At 53.0% G+C, this 22,606-nt stretch overlaps 1 protein-coding gene across 1 annotated transcript in view; it reads right to left on the reverse strand.

Moving 5' to 3' along the window:
- Positions 1 to 6,573: 6,573 nt before the first annotated feature.
- The window catches only part of CHMP4B (charged multivesicular body protein 4B), a 35,102-nt gene continuing 19,069 nt past the window's right edge, over positions 6,574 to 22,606 (reverse strand). Inside the window, exons 2-5 of the mRNA XM_054173379.1 lie at positions 13,767 to 13,944; positions 12,103 to 12,217; positions 11,229 to 11,355; positions 6,574 to 6,686 (exon numbers count right to left, since the gene is read on the reverse strand). Coding sequence (XP_054029354.1) covers positions 6,619 to 6,686; positions 11,229 to 11,355; positions 12,103 to 12,217; positions 13,767 to 13,944 — 488 coding nt within the window. The 3' untranslated portion in view covers positions 6,574 to 6,618. The remainder of the gene's footprint in view (positions 6,687 to 11,228; positions 11,356 to 12,102; positions 12,218 to 13,766; positions 13,945 to 22,606) is intronic.

Below are 22,606 nucleotides of genomic sequence, written 5' to 3' on the forward strand. Positions count from 1 at the left end.
AAGTGCAGCCCCTGGCACTGGGACTTGTTAAATGCCATGCCATTGGACTCTGCCCATCTGTCCAGTCGGTCAAGGTCCCTCTGCAGAGCCCTTCTGCCCTCTAACTGACCAACATCTGCTCCCAGCTTGGTGTCATCTGCAAACTTGCTGCTGACTGACTCAATGCCCTCATCCAGATCATCAATGAAGCTGTTACAGAGCATGGGGCCCAGCACTGATCCCTGGGGCACACCACTGGGGCCTGGCTGCCAGCTGGCTGTGGCACCATTCACCACCACTCTCTGGGCTCAGCCTCCAGCCAGTTCCTAACCCAGCTCAGAGAGCTGCTGTCCAAGCCAGGAGCTCACAGCTTAGACAGCAGTCTGCTGTGGGGGATGGTGTCAAAGGCCTTGCTGCAGTCCAGGCAGACCACATCCACAGCCTGCCCCACAGCCCCCAGGCAGTGCCCTGGGCATGGAAGGAGATCAGGTTGGTCAGGCAGGACCTGCCCTTCCTAAACCCATGCTGGCTGGACCTGAGCCCTTGGCCATCCTTCAGGTGCAGTTATTGCCCCCAGGATAATCTGCTCCATCACTTTCCCTGGCACTGAGCTCAGGCTGCCAGGCCTGGAGTTTCCAGGTTCCTCCATCCAACCCTTCCTGTGGCTGGGGACCACCTTGGCCAGTTCCCAGTCACCTGGGACCTCTCCAGTGAGCCAGGACTGGAGGAAGATGATGGAGAGCAGCTTGGCAGTTCATCTGCAGCTCTCTCAGCACCCTAGGGTGGATCCCATCCGGCCCCATGGACTTGGGAGTGTCCAAGTGGCTCAGCAGGTCCCCAGCTAATTCCTCATGGATTTCCAGGGCATCACACTGCTCCCTGACCCCATTGCCCAGCTCAGGAGGCCACTGGTGCTGAGCTCCTGCCTTGCTGTTAAACATTGAGGCAGGGAAGGTGTTCAGGCCTCAGCCTTTGCCTCGTCCACAGTCACAGTGTTCCCCTCCAGCTCCAGTAAGGAGTGCAGGTTCTTCTTGCCCTTCTTTCTAGTGTTGATATATTTGTAACAATGCTTTTTGTTGTCTCTCACAGAGGTGTTCAGCTTCAGTTCCAGCTGGGCCTTTGCCTCTCTAATTTTATTCCTACAACAACTTCCTTGAACATACCTCGAGGTTGTTGTGGCCAGGAAGGGGTTGGTCTCTTCTCTCTAGCACGCAGCACCAGAACAAGAGGACACAGTCTCAAGCTGTGCCAGGGGAAGTTTAGGCTCGAGGTGAGGAGAAAGTTCTTCACCGAGAGAGTCGTTCATCATTGGAATGTGCTGCCCAGGGAGGTGGTGGAGTCCCCATCCCTGGAGGTGTTCAAGAGGGGATTGGATGTGGCACTTGGTGCCACGGTCTAGTCATGAGGTCTGTGGTGACAGGTTGGACTTGATGATCTTTGAGGTCTCTTTCTACTTTAGTGATACTGTGAGACTGTGAAACAGCTCAGCACCCTGGCCTACGGACGTCTGCAAAGGGATTGTGGAGCTGCAAGGTGCTGGCATCTCTGGGGATGAAGCCACATCACCACAGTAACTCACCAGGCTGCCACTCACATTGGGGTATGCACAGAGGTGTGGTGAAGCCCATGGTTCTTCCCAGGGCACCAGCACCCCAGGGGAGCATGGAGGGATGTGGAGCAACCACAACCTGAGATAGTTCCTGGTGGGTACCACACCCAGCTGCCTGCACAGTGAGCTGCTTTGGTCCCACTGCACTGCATGGGCCACAGGCCCTGTATTTGAGGCCACAGGCTCTGCAGCAAGGCCCTCATGCCAGAGGAGTGTCCCCTGAGAGCCCATTACTGACATCCATTAGCTAATGAGCACATTTGCTTCCAGCTCATTAGATTAGCCACTGGAGAGTGATTTGCCACACCAGTGGTTTGCTGCCTGGTTAACATCACACTGAAGGTTCCTGCAGTTAAATGCACCTTGTAACAGTCCCAGAATGAGCATCTGTGGGGAAGAAGACCAGGAGAGGCACACAGAAAAGCCACTCAGATGTCTGGAAGGGCAAAGGTGCAAGCATGGTGAAGGCTGATTTCATAGCTGGCAGCACAGGGCAGAGCCATGGATTTCCACTACTCCTGGGAGGGAGCAGTCCCCTGCCTGCTCCACAACACAAAGTGCTCTCCAGCCCTGGGATGTCCACTGAGGTTTCTAATCATCAGCACTGATTCAAAGCCACTCTTGGGTCCAGCTTTCAAGTGCTCTTTGTGTGCTCACCCCTGTTCCAAAGCTCAAGCAGATACTTGGTGTGAATGAGATGTTCCTGGGGAGCATTAAGAAGAGTGTGGCCAGCAGGTCAAAGGACCTCTACTCTGCCCTGGTGAGACCACCTCTCAGTCCAGTTCTGGGCTCTCCAGTTCAAGAGGGACAGGGATATACTAGAGAGAGTCCAAGAGAGGCTATGAGGATGATGAAGGGAACATGAGGAAATGCTGAGAGACCTGGGGCTTTTTAGTCTGGATGTTAGGAAAAATGTCTTTGCTGCAAGAGTGGTCAGGGATTGGCAGAGGCTGCCCAGGGAGGTGGTGGAGTCCTCATCCATGGAGGTGTTCAAGAAACCTGTGGCCATGGTACTTGGAGCCATGGTGGGATTGGGTTGATGGCTGGACTGGATGACCTTAGAGGGCATTTCCAACCCAAACAATTCTGTGATTCCATAAACTGGAGGGTTAGGAAACCACCTCACCATTCAGAGAACAATCAGGGAAAAAACACTTGGAAGAAAGGAGGTTTCTGTGTGTGACAGGACTCGTGACACACACTCCTCACTGCCTTTCCTTGCTGCTGGGCAGCCCATGCTCGGTTCTGTCTTCAATTAAAGCACTTGGCTGAAGGAGCAGGGAAGAAAAGCACAGCCCAGGAAGCAGCTGGGCTGCCAGGTGCTGCCTCTGTCACTAGCAGTTTCTGCCTTTCTACATCAGTAACCTTAAAAGCATGAACAGTGCTCAGGGGATTTTTCTCCTTCCCTAGCTACACCTCAACACTTCCTGCTAAGACACTTGGGGATGCTCAGCCACAGCTCCTGGAATGCTACTGCTGTAGAATGCAACAGTTGTGAGCACACAGCACGACAGCCACAACTTCGAGGACAAAAAATACAGCCAAGGTTCCAAGCCCTGTCCCTAAGGCTGTTGCTTCCCCTTTTATTTCACCTTACTGTAGAGCCTTTGACAGGGAAGATCAAAAGTGATCACAAGCAAACAGCCACAGCAGCCCTCTGGCACTTTGGCTAAGCTAAGGCAGCTAAGCTACAGCCACAGAATCAGACTGGTGGAGGTTGGAAGGGACCTCTGAAGATCACCCAGTCCAACCCCCCTGCCAGTGCAGGATAACTCAGAGTAAATCACCCAGGAACACATTCAAGTGGGCTAGGAGTACCTCCAGAGAAGGAGTCTCCAGAACCTCTCCAGGGCTCCAGCACCCTCACAGCAAAGAAGCTTTAATTTGTGCTCAGATGGAATCTCCTGGGTTCCAGTTTGTGCTCACTCCTCTTGTCCTGTCACTGGGCACCACTGAAGAGTCTGGCAACATCCTCTTGCCCCCCACCCTTTAGCTCTTGCTGAGCATTGATCAGATCCCCTCTCAGGCTGCTCTTCTCCAGGCTCAACAGCCCCAGGGCTCTCAGCTTTTAAATGGAAGAAAAGGAAAGGGGGAGGGGGAAAGGGGGAGGGGGAAAGGGGGAGGGGGAAAGGGGGAGGGGGAAAGGGGGAGGGGGAAAGGGGGAGGGGGAAAGGGGGAGGGGGAAAGGGGGAGGGGGAAAGGGGGAGGGGGAAAGGGGGAGGGGGAAAGGGGGAGGGGGAAAGGGGGAGGGGGAAAGGGGGAGGGGGAAAGGGGGAGGGGGAAAGGGGGAGGGGACCAGGTTGGAAAGACCTTTGAGGATGCTCTTGGCTCACCATCTAATCAACTAAACCATGGCTCCAAGTGCCTCATCCAGCCCCCTCTTGAACACCTCCAGGGATGGGGACTCCACCACCTCCCTGGGCAGCACATCCCAAGGGCCAATCTCTCTTGCTGGGAAGAATTTCTTCCTAACCTCCAGCCTAAACCTCCCCTGGCACAGCTTGAGACTGTGTCCCCTTGTTCTGGTGCTGCTTGCCTGGGAGAAGAGCCCAACCCCCACCTGGCTACAGCCTCCCTTCAGGGAGTTGCAGAGAGCAAGAAGGTCTCCCCTGAGCCTCCTCTTCTGCAGGCTAAGCAACCCCAGCTCCCTCAGCCTCTCCTCCCAGGGCTGTGCTCCAGACCCCTCCCCAGCTTTGTTGCCCTTCTCTGGACACCTTCCAGCAACTTTCCTCCTCACAGAGCTGCTCCAGGCCCCTCAGCATCTTTGTAACCTCTGCTGGACTCTCTCCATTAGTTCCCTGTCTCTCTTGAACTGGAGAGCCGAGATCTGGACCCAGGACTCCAGCTGCGGCCTCACCAGGGCAGAGCAGAATTGGAGGAAAACCTCCCTTGTCCTGCTGTCCACAGGACACCATTGGCCTTCTTGGCCACAAGAGCACATTGTTGGTTCACAGTGAACTTGCTGTCCCCCAGCACTGCCAGGTCCTTCTCCACAGAGCTGCTTCCCAGCAGGTCACCCCTCACCTGTGGTGCTGCAGGAGGTTGTTCCTCCCCAGGTGCAGGACTCTACACTTGCCCTTCTTGAACTCCATGAGGTTTTCCTCCACCCAACTCTGCAGCCTGTCCAGGTCTTGCTTAATGTCAGTGCAGGCTGGTATCATCACCAAACTACTGTCCGACTCTGTGCCTTCATCCGGGTCATTGATGAAGATGGTGAGCAGGACTGGACCCAGTACTGAGCCCTGTGGAACACCACTAGCTACAAACCTCCAACTAGACTCTGCCTCACTGACCACAACTCTCTTGAGCTCTGTCCTTCAACCACTTCTCAACCCACCTCACTGTCCAACCATTCCCCCCACGCTTGGCTGTGAGGGTGCTGTAGATGGTGTTGAAAGCCTTGCTAAAGTAGGCCGCTTCCATTGCCCTCCCTTCATCTATCCATCCAGTTAGGCCATTGTCAAAGGCTGTCAGATTGGTCAGCCAGCCAAAATGAGTTGGGTATCACTCATGGAGAAAGAAGAGGCCAAACTGAACTTAGAGGCATTGCTCAGACAGAAAGGGGTTGGCCTCTTTTCTTTCTCCATGAGTGACAGAATCATAGAATTGTCAGGGTTGGAAGGGACTTCAAGGCTCAGCCATGGGCAGGGACACCTCACACCACAGCAGGTTGCTCACAGCCACCTCCAGCCTGGCTGCAAACACCTCCAGGCAGGAGGCTTCCACCACCTCCCTGGGCAGCCTGTGCCAGGCTCTCACCACCCTCATGGGGAACAACTCCCTAACATCCAAGCTCAATCTCCCCACTTCTAGTTTTGCTCCATCCCCCCCAGTCCTATCACTCCCTGACACCCTCAAAAGTCCCTCCCCAGCTTTCTTGGAGCCCCCTGCAGATCCTGGAAGGCCACCAGAAGGTCTCCAATGTCCTCTGACTGTCTGATGCCCTATGTCGTCCTCCACCAGCCATGTCCTAGGACACAAATCCCAGCCAGGTCACCTCCAAACATCCCAAAGAAAGTGACAAGAGAGCTGCCCAGAGCTGAAAATTAATCAAGATATTTAATACAGTGCAATCCATAGTAGTTTCTTAATTAAAATAATTGTGTGCATGTATCTGAATGGGTTATCAATTATCACAAAAAAAAAGAAACAGAAACAGAAACAGAAACCCCAAAGCCATCAACACTGCAGTGCTAGGTAGGGAAAAAACCCAACATCCAACTGAAATGGAAACCTTCCCTCCCCCTCCCTCCCTTCCTTCTCAGAGGGCTCTGTCTGCCAATCAGCTCACCGACCCAAATGGGGACAGCGACAACAAAAAGGGCTGTGGGTGGTGACAGACATGAAGCTGGCCACACATCAGGCCAGGGACATAAATAGAACTTGCCAAGAGCTAAAAAAAAACCCAAAATCAAAACCAACAAAAAACCTTAAAAGCATTCTTGCACCTAAAGACCAGAAGAAGCCCACGGGGGGTGGCTCACGACTTCAAATGCTTCTTACGAGACTCCTAGACACACTAAAACTGACTTTAAAATGACAAGAGTGTGGTTGGGTTGGGGCTTGCTTCCAGCTTCTTTCAAGTCAAGATGGCCCAAACCCTGAAGCTGAAGGTCCAGCAGTGGCAGCAGCACAGTCCAAAAGCTGAATGGTTGATTCCTTTTAGCAACCACCTTTTGTTTTGTTGGGGTTTTACTTCCTCCCTCCCCGCACACCCCAATTCAACCGTATCACCTGCAGGCAAGTTCCTCCCTGCTCCCCCCTCTTGGCTTTATCATCCCTCCCTTTTGGGCAGACCATGCTAATGCAGACAACAGCAATGCAGTTTCCCTCCCCCCCCCACCCCCACTGCTTTGGGTTAAAATGAAAGATAAGACATTTTGCTTATGCTTCCTCCTCAACACAAACACATCTGCACCCAGAACAGGTAATCAAAGTCTTTTGTTTTGTTTTGTCTTGTGGTTGGTTGGTGGTTGTGGGTTGGTTGGTTGGTTGGGGTGTTTTATTTGCCAGCCATTTCTGGTTGTTGGTTACATGGTTCCTGCCCAAGCTTCCAGCTCTTTCATGTCATCATCCTCTTCTTCCTCTTTCTTCTTGGCTGCAAAATATTCAAAGGAAATTAAGTTGAGAGGGAATCTGGACAGAACCCTGCTTTAGAATCAGAGAATCAAAGACTGGTTTGGCTTGGAAGGGACCTTAAAGGTCATCTAAGTCTCAACCTTCTTGCCACAGGCAGGGACACCCCCCACTAGAGCAGGTTGCTCAGGGCCTTAAAATCATAGAACCAATAATGCTGGAAAAGACCTGACACATCATCAAGTCCAAGCTGTCACCCAACACCTCCTGACTACTAAACCATGGCTCCAAGTGCCACATCCAATCCCCTCTTCAACCCCTCCAGGGATTGTGACTCCACCACCTCCCTGGGCAGCACATCCCAATAGCCAGTCTCTTTCTGGGAAGAACTTTCTCCTCACCTCCAGCCTAAACCTGCCCTGGCACAGCCTGGCACTGTGTCCTCTTGTTCTGGTGCTGGGTGCCTGGGAGAAGAGCCCAACCCCCACCTGGCTACAACCTCCCTTCAGGGAGTTGGAGAGAGCAAGAAGGTCTCCCTGAGCCTCCTCTTCTGCAGGCTAAGCAACCCCAGCTCCCTCAGCCTCTCCTCCCAGGGCTGTGCTCCAGACCCCTCCCCAGCCTCATTGCCTTCATTGCAGCAGAGAATAGCAAAATGCTAGAGGTTGGAGGGGACCTCTGGAGATCATCCAGTCCAGCCCCACTATCAGAGCAGGATCACCCAGGGCAAGTCATATCCAGATGGGTTTTGAAAGTCTCCAGAGAAGGAGACTCCACAACCTCTGTGGGCAACCTGCTCCATGGCTCCAGCAGCCTCACAGCTGCTTTTCCCCCTTGTGTTCACATGGAAAGCCTCTGTGGCACTGAGCTAACCAATACATTTCCAGCAGGAGCAAGGAGGTGACTGTCTCCTTGTAATCAGCTCTGGTGAGGCCACTCCTTGAGTATTGTGTCCAGTTTTGGGCACCTCAATCCAAGAGAGATGTGGAGGTGCTGGAGCCAGGGCAGAGGAGGGCAAGGAAGCTGTGAAGGGCCTGGAGAAGAAATCTGGTGAAGAGCAACTGAAGGAGCTGGGGATGGTTAGTGTGAAACAGAGGAGGCTGAGGGGAGACCTCATTGCTGTCTACAACTACCTGAAAGGAGGTTGTGGAGAGGCTGCTGTTGGCCTCTTCTCCCAGGTAATTAATGACAGGACAAGAGGAAATGGCCTCCAGCTGCACCAGGGGAAGCTTAGGCTGGATAATATGAGGCTTAGGTTGGATAATAGGAACAATGCCTTTAATGGAAGGTTCTCAGGCACTGGAACAGGCTGCCCAGGGAGGTGGTGGAGGCCCCATCCATGGAGGTGTTCAACAAACAAGTAGATGTGGCACCTGGGGACACCGTCTAGTGGGCACGGAGGTGTTGGGCAGAAGGTAGGACTTGATGATCTCAAGAGGCCTTTTCCAACCTGAATGACTCTATGAGAATTTGGAGACCTCTAACTCCTGCGTGTTGGTTCAAACTCTTCAACCCCTCAGTAAGCAGCACTGGGTAGGTGCTCCACAGCCCCTGCCACCCTCCCAACTAGCTGCTTGGTGGTGGATGCTCAGCAGCAGGCTGCACGCTGCCTTGTTGTCAGTTTTGGTCCTTCCAGGGGAGTTCAATGCTGCCATTTTGTCCAAAGCTACCCAGTGCAGAGTCTGGAGATGAAAACCATTAGCTCAGCAGAAATAAAAAAAGCTTTCAGCCCAGCAATAGCTGCAGTGATTGTGGAAAACACCAAGGAAAAGATCTCATTTCCTCAGAGAGGGGCTTTGTTTCCAAGGGGGGAAACGAGTCAAACAATTCACACTCCTTCCAAAATCAACATTTCTGTAAGAGAACTGAGTCAGCCCTAAGGCAAACTCCAAGAGCCATCACTTGGCCAGGGTGGGAATTTGCTTTTCTATAGTAAGCTCTTCTAGCAGGAGCAGGGAAGTCATTCTGCCCTGTGCTCAGCACTGCTGAGGCCACCCCTTGAGTCCTGTGGCCAGCTCTGGGCTCCTCAGGTCAGGAAAGAGGTTGAGCTGCTGGAAGGTGTCCAGAGAAGGGCAACAAAGCTGGGGAGGGGTCTGGGGCACAGCCCTGGGAGGAGAGGCTGAGGGAGCTGGGGTTGCTTAGCCTGCAGAAGAGGAGGCTCAGGGGAGACCTTCTTGCTGTGTACAACTCCCTGAAGGGAGGTTGTAGCCAGGTGGGGGTTGGGCTCTTCTTCCAGGCAAGCAGCACCAGAACAAGAGGACACAGTCTCAAGCTGTGCCAGGGGAGGTTTAGGCTGGATGTTAGGAAGAAATTCTTCCCAGAAAGAGAGATTGGCCATTGGAATGTGCTGCCCAGGGAGGTGGTGGAGTCACCATCCCTGGAGGTGTTTAGGAAGAGCCTGGATGGGGTGCTTGGTGCCATGGTTTAGTTGGTTAGATGGTGTTCGTTGGGTGATAGGTTGGACTTGATGATCTCAAAGGTCTTTTCCAACCTGGCTAATTCTGTATTCTGTAATCCCTGATAAACAAACCCAGCTATTGCCTGAATTTCTTCTAACAGCAACTGAGCTGACAGGCAACAGCACAACCAAAAACCTCATTTAGACTAAGTCAGGATCCAGACAGCTGCAGAGATGGGGAAAAGCAGGGAATCTGAGGCTCATTTTCCATTCAATGAATCCAAAGGAGGTAACAAAGTCAGCTCCAGCTCAGAACACACATTACTGACTGCCAAAAGATATATTCAGCCTCTGCCTGCCTTGTTAGGGAAAGCAGTGAACAAGGACAAGGAGCAATGGATGTAAGCTGCAGCACAGGAGGTTCCACCTCAACACAAGGGGGAACTTCTTAACTGCGAGGATCACAGAGCCCTGGGTCAGGCTGCCCAGAGAGGTTGTGGAGTCTCCTTCTCTGGAGCCTTTCAAGGCCTGTCTGGATGTGTTCCTGTGTGACCTGAGCTGGATTGTATGGCCCTGCTCTGGCAGAGGGGTTGGACTGGATGATCTCTTTGGGTCTCTCCCAACCCCTGACATCCTGTGTGCCTGTGATTCAGTGCCTCTGAGCACAGTGTCTCTGACCCATGAGAGACCGAAGTCAACTTTCAAGCCCCGCGTACATCACGTCAATCTGACATGGAAAACAGCTGAGGTTCAACAAGAAACCAAACCCTAACAAGCAAAAAGGAAAGACCAAAAAAACCCAACCCAAACAAAACCCCAAAGCAACCAACCCCCCACCCAACACCGCCCCGCCCACCGCCCCCCCACCCAACACCACACTGCCCACCGCGCCCCCCAACACCGCCCCGCCCACCGCCCCCCCACCCAACAGCGCCCCACCCACCACCCCGCCCACCGCCCCCCCACCCAACACCGCACCGCCCACCGACCCCCCACCCAACACCGCCCTGCCCACTGCCCCCCCCCAACACCGCCCCGCCCACCGCCCCCCCACCCAACACCGCCCCGCCCACCATCCCCCCACCCAGCACACCGCCCACCGCCCCCCAACACCGCCCCGCCCACCGCCCCCCACCCAACACCGCCCCGCCCAACGCCCCCCCCACCCAACACACCGCCCACCGCCCCCCCCACCCAACACACCGCCCACCATCCCCCCACCCAACGCCACACCGCCCACCGCCCCCCCACCCAACACCGCACCGCCCCCCACCCAACACCGCACCGCCCACCGACCCCCCACCCAACACCGCACCGCCCACCCACCCAACACCTCACCGCCCACCGCCCCCCCCAACACCGCACTGCCCACCGCCCCCCCACCCAACACACCGCCCACCATCCCCCCACCCAACACACCGCCCACCGCCCCCCACCCAACACAACAAAACCAAATAAAGACCCCAACCAACCAAACCCCTCACCTGTCACCAACCCACAACCCCCAGGTTTCCCAACTGCTGCTCTGGGAGGTAGTTTTGGTTAAGCACCAATTAGGTGGTCACTTAAATCTAATCCTAGAATGCTCTAGGTTGGAAGGGACTTTACAGATCATCTCATCCCTCTGCCACAGGCACGATGCCTCTCGACCAGACTCAGCTGCTCAAGGCCTCAGCCAACCTGCCCTCCAATAGCTCCAGCAAGGAGGCATCCACAAGCTCCCTGGGCATCCTATTCCAGGGTTCTACCACCCTCATACTGAAGATCTCCTTCTTAAGCTCCACTCTAACCCTGCTCCCCCTCACTTTGAAAGCATTCTCCCTTGTCCTGTCTCTAGACACCTTTATGAAAAGTCCCTCCCCAGCTTTCCTGTAAGATCCCTTCAGGTACTGGAAGGCAGCTCTAAGGTCCCCTTGGAGTCTTCTCTTCTCCAGGCTGAACAACCCCAGCTCCCTCAGCCTGTGCTCATAGCAGAGGTGCTCCAGTCCTCAGGAACAGACAGGTTACCCCCATGGAGGAATGGTGCTGGATGCATTTGTGGTTCATGAGGCCATTTCCAGCAGACCCTCTGCACTGCCTGCAGGTAGATCTCTCCCATCTGAGGAGCTGGCAGCTAAATCAGCATCTTTAGAACAATCCCAGATGGCTCTGGTAAGGGTCCACACATACCTGGCTTTGATGGTATTGATATTGAGGGCACATTTGGTAGTGGTACTGTCTCAGGACCACTTAATTCCAGCAAGTTTTTGTCTAGTTCTTCTTGTTCTAGTTCCTCTAATTCTGCCATGAGTTCATCCTAGGAGAAAAAAGAGGAAGAAAGTTGAGGTCATTTAGCTGGCCACATAATTAAAGCAAGCACCTTAAATACACAGGATCACAGCAAATAGAGCTGAGGAGTCTGATTCTTCATCTGGATTCCCCTACAAGAGAAGCAGGAGGAGGAAAGCAGTGAAGAGAAGAGGAAAGTCCAAACATTCTCAGACCAGGCCACGCGGAGCCCTCTCAGCACAAAGGTAGCTGCTGGTAGCACTGGTAGGAACAGCTACTAACGGGTTCTAGGAGAGGTTTGATGTCCTAGTACTACATCTAGACACATGCAATACATAGGCCTTGAAAGAAACATCTCCTATGAGTCCCCATGCCTGAAGGGACTGAAAAGTTGTGTAGATGTGGTACTGAGGGACATGGTTTAGAGGTGACCTGGCAGTACTGGGTTAATGGTTGGATTCAGTCATCTTGAAGCTTGAGGAGGCAAGACTGAGACTGGAGATTAGGGAAAAATTCATTCCAGTGAGGGTGGTAGAACAGGTTGCCTGTGGAGGTTGTGGATGTCTCCTCCCTGGAGGTGTTCAAGGTAGGTTGGATGAGGCCTTGAGCAACCTGGGCTGGTGGGAGGTGCCCCTGCCCATGGTGGGGAGGCTGGAACAAGATGATCTTTAAGGTCCTTTCCAACCCAAACCATTCTATAAATCTATGAATCTCAGGGCTCTTTTCCAACCTCAGCGATGCTGTGATATAGAGAGAGGCAAATTTAAAAGCTTACCTCATCAAATTCCTCCCCAAAGCCAACTGGCTTCGAGATGGCTGTTGAAATCTCATCTGCCAGCTCTTGCTGTTCTGCAATGTCCTGCATTAATTCATCTACTTTATCAATATCCCTGCAAAAGAAAGGAAAGAATTCAATACAGTCAGGCACTTGCCCAGTCAACACTTCAGACTGCTTCCTGGGGTTTGTAGGACTGCCACACCATGGGGACATTTACAAGGTCCTTTCCCAAGGTAGCAGCCTGCAGAAAAGAAGGCTCCAGGCAGAACTTGCAGTGGCCTGCCAGTACCTGAGGGAGAGGAGGGGAAGGACTTTTTTCAAGAGCTTGTGGCGACAGGATGAAGGGCAATGGATTGAAGCTTGAGGAGTGCAAATTTAGACGGAAGATTAGGAAGAAACTCTTGCCAGTGAGGGTGAGGAGACACTGGCACAGGTTTCCCAGGAAGGCTGTGGATGCCGGCTTCCTGGAGGTGTTCAGGGCCAGGTTGGATAAGGACATGAGCAACCTGGGCTGGTGGGAGGTGTCCCTGCCCATGGCAGTGGTGGTTAGAACTGGATGATCTTGAGGGTCCCCTCTAACCCAAACCATTCTGTGATTCTATGAATCCCTTCCATGCAAGTCTGACTTTCATCCCTCTGGTCTCCACAAAACTCTCCATGTGGTTTTATTTACTTTCCCCTACCAGCCCAGCCCCCAGCACTTCCACCCTGAAGAGCTCCAGCTGAAGAGGTTTTGTTCTGCTTTGCTGGTATGAACACTCGTTTGCTCTCTTCCCTCCTCCAGCATTATTACATCTCTAATGTTTGCTTTTGGAGCAAGTACAAGGCTCCCAGAATGCAGCTCCCCTTTAATTACTGCCACAGACAAGCTCCACTGCACAGACTGAAGTTTTAACTCTCCCTTTGAGGCTTAAAATTCTTGCTGCTGCTAGGTGCAATCTGTAATTGGTGCACCCTCCCACCTGCTTCAGACTACACTGGAGCTAGATCTGTGATTCCTTTGGACAAAGGCAGTGGCTCTGAGCCCTTTAAAATGGTGGCAAACTGGGAAAGCATCAATACCTGCAGGTTTTGTTCAATATTAAAGCATGTCTAGCATTCTAGTTTCACTCAGAGCCTTTCAAAAGAAGATTTGGCCATTGTAACTCTACTTCTGGTGGTGAAACACCTGGCATTTAGCAGATAATCACATGATAGGCTGAGAGAGTTGAGGTCCAGACTGGAGAGGAAAAGGCTCTGAGGAGACCTTCTTGTGGCCTTCCAGGATCTGAAGGGGGCTACAGGAAAGCTGGGGAGGGACTTATGAGGGTGTCAGGGAGTGATAGGACTTGGGGGGGTGGGGGTGGAAAGAAAAGTAGAAATGGGCAGATTGAGATTGGATATTAGGATTTAGATTAGAGGTTAGGAAGAAGTTGTTCCCCATGAGGGTGGTGAGAGCCTGGCACAGGCTGCCCAGGGAGGTGGTGGAAGCCTCCTGCCTGGAGGTGTTTGCAGCCAGGCTGGAGGTGGCTGTGAGCAACCTGCTGTGGTGTGAGGTGTCCCTGCCCATGGCAGGGGGTTGGAACTGGATGATCTTCGGGGTCCGTTCCAACCCTGCCAATTCTGTGACTGTGATGACATGCTGAAGGTGCTAGAGAGAGGCACAGGAGGGAGTAACTTACATGTTGTCATGAGCAGCTTTCATAGCTTTGGCAGCAAAGCCCATGTTCTTCAGCACTTCAGTGTTGGTGTTGGCATTCTCCAGGGCTTCCCTCTGGAATTCAATTGTGGACAAGGTGCCATCTATCTGTGCCAGCTGCTTCTCATACCTCTTCTTGCGCTTTAGGGCCTGAAGAGCAGCTGAAGAACAAAGCAAAGGGGAAAGTTTGTGAGACTTAAGCCCACAGCAGCAATCCTCCTTCTGTACCAAGCAAGCTGTGTTCTTTGCTGTCCACTTTCCTGCTGAGAGAAACTAAGCTGCCCAAGCCTTGTCTTTGCCTCCCTCCACAGAACTGTTGAAAGGTGGCCAGATGCCTACTGCCCATCACCTGCAAGCCAAGGGGCAAGTCAAGTGAGTTCAGTGAGTGGCTCAGTCAGCCCTAGCTCACCACATACTATGCTACAACAAAGAGCAAGCTGTAAGATGAAGGGACATTCAACTCCTGGAGAGGGTCCAGAGGAGGCCACAAAGATAACCAGAGGGCTGGAGAATGTCTCCTATGGGGACAGGCTGCAGAAAGGCTCCAGAGATACCTTAGAGATGCCTTCCAGTACCTGAAGGTGCTAAAGGAGAGCTGGGGAGAGACTCTTGACAAGGGCTTGTAGTAACAAGGGGTAATGGCTTTGAGCTGGAAGCAGCTAGATTTAGATTAGACATTAGGATGAAATTCTTCCCCAGGAGGGTGGTGAGGCACTGGAACAGGTAGCACAGAGAAGTGGTGGAGGCTCCATGACTGGAGTGCTCAAGGCCAGGTTGGATGGGGCCTTGAGCAACCTGGTCTAGTGGAAGGTGTCCTTGCCCATGGTGGGATGGGGTTGAAACTAGATGATCTTTAAGATCCCTTCCAACCTAAACCATCCTATGAGTCTATGTGATAAGAGTGCTCCTGCAACACAGGCAAAGCAGCTCCTCTCTTAAAAGCAGATTGATCCTGCAGGCACCTTGTGTACTCAGATGCCATCTTAGGAAGCTTGACAGCCCTTCAAGATAACATTCTGGTATCCAGAAGCCAAACACCCATCTGCAGTTCTGCAACTGGTTATCAACATGCTGCATGTGATGGCTTTCAAACCACACTCACCTGTGACAGAACAAGGACTTACTGAAGGTACAGCTGAGGCTGGCAAGCACATGAAGCAGCACAGGTCATAGAATCACAGAATTGTGAAGGTTGGAATGGACCTCAAGGCTCAGCCAGTTCCAACCCCCTGCCATGGCCAGGGACACCTCACACCACAGCAGGTTGCTCACAGCCACCTCCAGCCTGGCTGCAAACACCTCCAGGCAGGAGGCTTCCACCACCTCCCTGGGCAACCTGTGCCAGGCTCTCACCACCCTCATGAGGAACAACTTCTTCCTAACATCCAAGCTGAATCTCCCCATTTCTGGTTTTGCTCCATCCCCCCCCAGTCCTATCACTCCCTAACACCCTCAAAAGTCCCTCCCCAGCTTTCTTGGAGCCCCCTGCAGATAAGCCCAATAAGGTCTCCAATGTCCTCTGACTGTCTGATGCCCTACGACTTAAACTGCAGCCAAATCACTCCAGAAGGTCCCTCCCCAGCTTTCTTGTAGGCCCCCTTAAGATCACCTCAACTGCTCCAACAGAAGCCAAAGACCCAAACCAAGCTTCTCCAGTGCCTTTCACTCCACCCAGCAGTAAGTCTGCCACTCTTCCGGGGTCAGCCCCACAGCCAGGAGTGGGAACAGGACTGAGCTTTGGTGGAACACAGAGCACACCGCTTGCTCCGCAGAGTCAAGCACAGCATCACCAGGACATGCCAGATCACTAAGCCAGGAGCAACACCTCACTGGGCTGCTCAGTCTGGTTCATTTTGTGCTAATGGCTTCATGAAGGATACATAAAGTTGTTTTTTTCACTCAGCAAGATAAAACTGTGCCCAGGCCATGAGTTTGTACAGCAGCAGCAGCTGCTGGGGAAGTGTCAGGACATTCTTTATGGAGGGGTTTGTGCACCATGGAGAACCAGCAGCAAAGCCAGAGCTTCCCAAAGCCTTACACAGCCCCACATAAAGCACTGCCTGCTGCTCCCCACCACAGCCTGCCCTGAGAACAGCTGCACTTCACCTATGCTCCATGCTTAGGATGTTTTAAACCATATTGCTCAGGCACCAAACTATAGCTGAGGAGAATATAGACATGGAGCTGTTGGAGTGGGTCCAGAAGAGGCCACAAAGATGATCAGAGGGCTGGAGAACCTCCCCTGTGGGGGCAGGTCGAGAGAGTTGGGGCTGTTCAGCCTGGAGAAGAGAAGGCTCCAGGGAGACCTAAGAGCAGTCTTCCAGTACCTGAAGGGCTCCAGGAGAGCTGGGGAGGGACTCTGGACAAGGGCTGGGAGTGCCAGGATGAGGAACAATGGCTTTGAGCTGGGAGAGGAGAGACTGAGAGTGGAGATTAGGAAGAAATTCTTGACAGTGAGGGTGAGGAAACTCTGGCACAGGCTGCCCAGGGAGGCTGTGGATGTCCCCTCCCTAGTGGTGCTCAAGGCCAGGTTGGATCACAGTATCAGAGTCTGTCAGTATCACTAAGGTGGAAGAGGCCCCAAGGATCATCGAGTCCAACCTGTCTCCACAGACCTCATGACGAAACCATGGCACCAAGTGCCACATCCAATCCCCTCTTGAACACCTCCAGGGATGGGGACTCCACCACCTCCCTGGGCAGCACATCCCAATGACGAACGACTCTCTCAGTGAACAACTTTCTCCTCACTTTGAGTCTAAACCTCCCCTGGCACAGCTTGAGACTGTGTCCCCTTGTTCTGGTGCTGGCTGCCTGGGAGAAGAGACCAACCCCTTCCTGGCCACAACCACCTTTCAGGTAGTTGTAGAGGACAATGAGGTCACCCCTGAGCCTCCTCTTCTGCAGGCTAAGCAACCCCAGCTCCCTCAGCCTCTCCTCACAGGGCTGTACTCCAGACCCCTCCCCAGCCTTGTTGCCCTTCTCTGGACACCTTCAAGTCTCTCAATGTCCTTCTTAAACTGAGGGGCCCAGAACTGGACACAGGACTCAAGGTATGGCCTAACCAGTGCTGAGCACAGGGCACAATGACCTCCCTGCTCCTGCTGGCCACACTGTTCCTGATGCAGGCCAGGATGCCCTTGGCCTTCTTGGCCACCTGGGCACACTGCTGGCTCATGTTTAGGCAGCTGTCAATCAGCACCCCCAGGTCCCTCTCTGTTTGGCAGCTCTCAGCCACTCTGACCCCAGCCTGTAGCTCTGCCTGGGGTTGCTGTGGCCAAAGTGCAGCCCCTGGCACTTGGACTTGTTGAATGCCATCCTGTTGGCCTCTGCCCAGCTGTCCAGTCAGTCAAGGTCCCTCTGCAGAGCCCTTCTGCCGTCTAACTGACCAACATCTGCTCCCAGCTTGGTGTCATCTGCAAACTTGCTGCTGACTGACTCAACCCCCTCATCCAGATCATCAATGAAGCTGTTACAGAGCATGGGGCCCAGCACTGATCCCTGGGGCACACCACTGGTGCCTGGCTGCCAGCTGGCTGTGGCACCATTCACCACCACTCTCTGGGCTCAGCCTCCAGCCAGTTCCTAACCCAGCTCAGAGAGCTGCTGTCCCAGCCAGGGGCTGACAGCTTAGACAGCAGTCTGCTGTGGGGGATGGTGTCAAAGGCCTTGCTGAAGTCCAGGCAGACCACATCCACAGCCTGCCCCACAGCCACCAGGCAGTGCCCTGGGCATGGAAGGAGATCAGGTTGGTCAGGCAGGACCTGCCCTTCCTAAACCCATGCTGGCTGGACCTGAGCCCTTGGCCATCCTTCAGGTGCAGTTATTGCCCCCAGGATAATCTGCTCCATCACTTTCCCTGGCACTGAGCTCAGGCTGCCAGGCCTGGAGCTTCCAGGTTCCTCCATCCAACCCTTCCTGTGGCTGGGGACCACCTTGGCCAGTGTCAGTCACCTGGGACCTCTCCAGTGAGCCAGGGCTGGAGGAAGATGATGGAGAGCAGCTTGGCAGCTCATCTGCCAGCTCTCTCAGCACCCTAGGGTGGATCCCATCCGGTCCCATGGACTTGGGAGTGTCCAAGTGGCTCAGCAGGTCCCCAGCTAATTCCATGGATTTCCAGGGCATCACACTGCTCCCCGACCCCATTGCCCAGCTCAGGAGGCCACTGGTGCTGAGCTCCTGCCTTGCTGTTAAACATTGAGGCAGGGAAGGTGTTCAGGCCTCAGCCTTTGCCTCGTCCACAGTCACAGTGTTCCCCTCCAGCTCCAGTAAGGAGTGCAGGTTCTTCTTGCCCTTCTTTCTAGTGTTGATATATTTGTAACAATGCTTTTTGTTGTCTCTCACAGAGGTGTTCAGCTTCAGTTCCAGCTGGGCCTTTGCCTCTCTAATTTTATTCCTACATAATCTAACCACTTCCTTGAACATACCTGGAGAAGCCTTCCCCTGCTTCCAGAGGTGACACAGCCTCTTTTTTCCCCTTCAATCCTCCAGGAGCTGCTTGCTCACCCAGGCCCAGAGCCTTCCCTGCTGGCTAAGGATGAGGCCTTGAACAACCTGGGCTGGTGGGAGGTGTCGCTGCCCATGGTAGGGAGGCTGCAACTGAATGATCTTGAAGGTCCTTTCCCACCCAAACCATTTCATGGTTCTGAGAAAGACACTGGCTATTTTTCCTCAGGAAAAAACCCCTCAGTTTCCAGAATTTGAAGCAAATATGAGAGACAGCAAGGTCCAAGTGTGTCCTCCAGCACTGCACACATACAAGGGACAATGTGTGTTTGAAGTCTAAGTGTCAAAGCTCACCTCTGCCCTTCATGAGGACTGCTATCACATCATGGAGTCCTCAGGATACACACACCCTATAATTACCCCTTTACTGCTTCCAAGACTGTAATTGCACCAGCAGGCAACATCATTTATAGTGCCCAGTGTTAAACCCTGTGGAACTGCTTCAGCAGGACCTGCAACCCTCTATTAAGCTGAAGGAACTTCTCCAGCCTAGTCAGACAGAGCCAGCTGAGGACCCAGAACCTGCTGCCCCAGCAATCAGGAGAACACTTCTCTAGCAGCAGCTGACCTATGGTTTCCAGCAGGGTGACAATTTCCTTATCTCAGAGGAAAAAGCCACACAAGACAAGCAGATCAGTGGCCCACAGCAGCTTCTGCACCATGCCTGATACTCAGAGGCTCAACACAAACGTGACACATGTTCTCCCCATGGCCTGGCTGTGTGTTTCCTCTGGAAATAACAGGATCATGGGACACTTCAGGTTGAAAAGGACTGTGAAAGGTCATCCATTCCAACCCCCCTGCAGTCAGAAGGGACATCTGCAACTAGAGCAGGTTGCTCAGACACCCAGACAACTTCATCTGGAACGATTCCAGGCATGGGACTTCTGCCACCTCCCTGGGCAACCTGGGATGGGCTCTCATCACCCTCAGTGTCAAACAGTTCTTCCTTCTCTCCAGTTTCAATCTCCCCCTTTTACTTTCAAACCATCACCCCTTGTCCTGTCACAACAGGCCTTGCTCAAAAGCCTACCCCCAGCTTTCTGATCACCCCCTTTAAGCACTGAAAAGCCACCAGAAGGTCTTCATTTCTCCAGGCTGAACAACCCCAACTCTCTCAGCCTGGCCTCACAGCAGAGATCACCCCCTCCTCCACCCCCAGTTTTTCCTTATACCTTTTTACCTCAACCCTCCCAGAGGTTGCCCAGGAAGGGGTTGTACAGGGGTTGCTGAACCATTTGACACCAACCTCACAGGTTCCCCTCCTGCCCTGATGAATAGCCATGGACTGGATAAACTGATACAAAGAGAGAAAAGTGCTGCTGGGGTTAGATTTTACCACTAAAAAAATACCCCAAACAGCTCCACAGAGGGACGTGGCCAGGCTGGGTTGATGGACCAAGGCCACTGTATGAGACTGAACAAGGCCAAGTGCTTGGTCCTGCACTGGGTCACAACACCCCCAGGAAAGCTCCAGGCTCAAAGCAGGGGAGCTGGAAAGCACCCAGCAGAAAAGGACCTGGGGTGGTGGTTGGCAGCAGCTGAACATGAGCCAGCATGTGCCTGGGTGGCCAAGAAGGCCACCAGCATCCTGGCCTGGATCAGCAATAGTGTGGCCAGCAGGACCAGGGCTGAGATTGGCCCCTGTACTGGGCACTGGTGAGGCCATGCCTTGAGTACTGGGCTCAGTTTTGGGCCCCTCACTACAAGAAGGACATTGAGGGGCTGGAGAGTGTCCAGAGAAGGGCAACAAAGCTGGGGAGGGGTCTGAAGAGGAGCAGCTCAGGGAACTGGGTTTAAGTCTGGAGAAGAGGAGGCTGAGGGGCAACCTCATTGCTTTCTACAACACCCTGAAAGAAGGTTGAAGTGAGGTAGGTGTTGATCTCTTCTCTCAAGGAGTAAGTGATAGGAGAAGAGGAAGTGGGCTCAAGTTGCATCAGGCAAAGTTTAGGTTGGACACCAGAAGAAACTTCCTCAGTGAAAGGGTTCTCAAGCACTGGCACAGGCTGCCCAGGGAGGTGGTGGAATCCCCATCCCTGGAGATGTTTCCAGGAGGCAGAGCTGTGGTTCTGAGGGCCATGATTTCACCTTGGCAGAATTAGAGAAGAATTGGACTGGCTGATCTTGGAGGTCTTTTCCAACCACAATGATTCCATGATCCTATGATTTCAGACACCTTCCACTCAGTGACTCAGTGCAGACCCAAACACAGCCACCCCTGCTCACCACAGGGGCAGGCAGCTTGCACCAGAGAGCAGGGAGAGCCTGGCAGCAAACACTCAGTGCTTCAGACAAGCTCTACAAACCAGACCTTCACCCTACAAGGCTCAGTGCGTTTCAGCTTTTCAGCCCAATTAGCCTGGAGAAGAGGAGGCTCAGGGGAGACCTTCTTGATCTATACAGTTACCTGAAGGGAGGTTGTAGCCAGGTGGGGGTTGGTCTCTTCTCCCAGGCAAGCAGCACCAGAACAAGAGGACACAGTCTCAAGCTGTGCCAGGGGAGGTTTAGGCTGGAGGTGAGGAGAAAGTTCTTCCCAGAGAGAGTAATTGGCCATTGGGATGTGCTGCCCAGGGAGGTGGTGGAGTCACCATCCCTGGAGGTGTTCAAGAGGGGACTGGATGTGGCACTTGGAGCCATGGTTTAGTAGTCATGGGGTGTTGGGTGACAGGTTGGACTTGATCTCTGAGGTCTTTTCCAGCCTTATTGAATCTATGATTCTATGGAAGCTCCGGAAAGGTCTCATCTGTATCTCACCAGGTTAGACATGGCACTTGGAGCCATGGTTTAGCTGTCATGAGGTGTTGGGTGACAGGTTGGACTTGATGATCTCTGAGGTCTTTTCCAACCTAACTGATTCTATGATTCTTTGCATGCACTGAAAACACCTCTAAAAAGAGCTGCAGACAGCAGAAGTTAGTTTTACTTTATTTGGATTGGAGTAAAGTTTGCAGCTGAATACACCAAGAATTATGCACTGGGGAGGAGGGGGGAAGGGAGCAGCTCTTTATCTGTTATCATAATGGAATTAAAGGCAACACATTTTAAACTAACTGGGTGACTCCTGCTATCCATCAGGTGATGGTGAGCAGGCTCCCACCGATCTCCTCAGGTAACACTTTGATAGATTCATTGCCTTCACCATCAGTTACAAGGGGATGTTGGAGTCAATTTAGGGTAGGGTGGGGTAGGGTGGGGTAGGGTTAACCAGGTTGGAAAAGACCTTCAAGATCATCAAGCCCAACCTATCATCCAACACCACATAAGCAACTAAACCATGGCACCAAGCACCCCATCCAGGCTCTTCCTAAGCACCTCCAGGGATGGTGACTCCACCACCTCCCTGGGCAGCACATCCCAATGGCCAATCTCTCTTGCTGGGAAGAATTTCTTCCTAACATCCAACCTAAACCTCCCCTGGCACAGCTTGAGACTGTGTCCTCTTGTTCTGGTGCTGGCTGCCTGGGAGAAGAGACCAACCACCACCTGGCTACAGCCTCCCTTCAGGCAGTTGGAGAGAGCAAGAAGGTCTCCCCTGAGCCTCCTCTTCTGCAGGCTAAGCAACCCCAGCTCCCTCAGCCTCTCCTCCCAGGGCTGTGCTCCAGACCCCTCCCCAGCTTTGTTGCCCTTCTCTGGACACCTTCCAGCAACTCAACATCTTCATGCAGATTTCAGAGCAGAGCTCTGACCAGTTCAAACTGACATAAATAGTTTATGACCTTTTTTTTGCCTTGACAGAGCAATAACATGTCTTGGTGTTAATGAGATGATGCTCATTAAGAGGAGCTGCCTCTGATCTCTGCAGCTCCTTTTGCCACAAGAAAACAGCTTCAGGACAGGAGGGTGAGAGTAAAACAGCAGCTGAGGCAACAGCAGGTAGATCAGCACTGACTGCTTTGATTGCTTGAATTTGTAGACACAAATAAAAAGGAGTTTGAAGAACATTTTGCATCCCTTTTAAGAGCTCAGGATCTTTTTAATACATACCCTGAGACACTGGCACAGGTTGGCCAGGGAGGTTGTGGATGTCCCCTCCCTGGGGGTGTTCAAGGCCAGGCTGGATGAGGCCTTGAGCAACCTGGGCTGGTGGGAGGTGTCCCTGCCCATGGCAGAGGCGTTGGAACTCAATGATTTTGAAGGTCCCTTCCTACCCAAACCACTCTGTGAATCTAGCAATAAAAAGCAATTTCTTTTCTGCTGGGTTCTGGAGCTTTGTTGGATTGGGTTGGGTTTTGTTTGGCTGAGTTCTGGTTTTGTTATGGGTTTTTCTGGGGGGGGCTGTTTGTTCTTTAGGTCATGTTGGGTTTGCTTTACAGCCTT

The sequence above is a fragment of the Dryobates pubescens genome, chromosome 26 (genome assembly GCF_014839835.1).
Source record: "Dryobates pubescens isolate bDryPub1 chromosome 26, bDryPub1.pri, whole genome shotgun sequence".
Lineage (NCBI taxonomy): Eukaryota > Metazoa > Chordata > Aves > Piciformes > Picidae > Dryobates > Dryobates pubescens.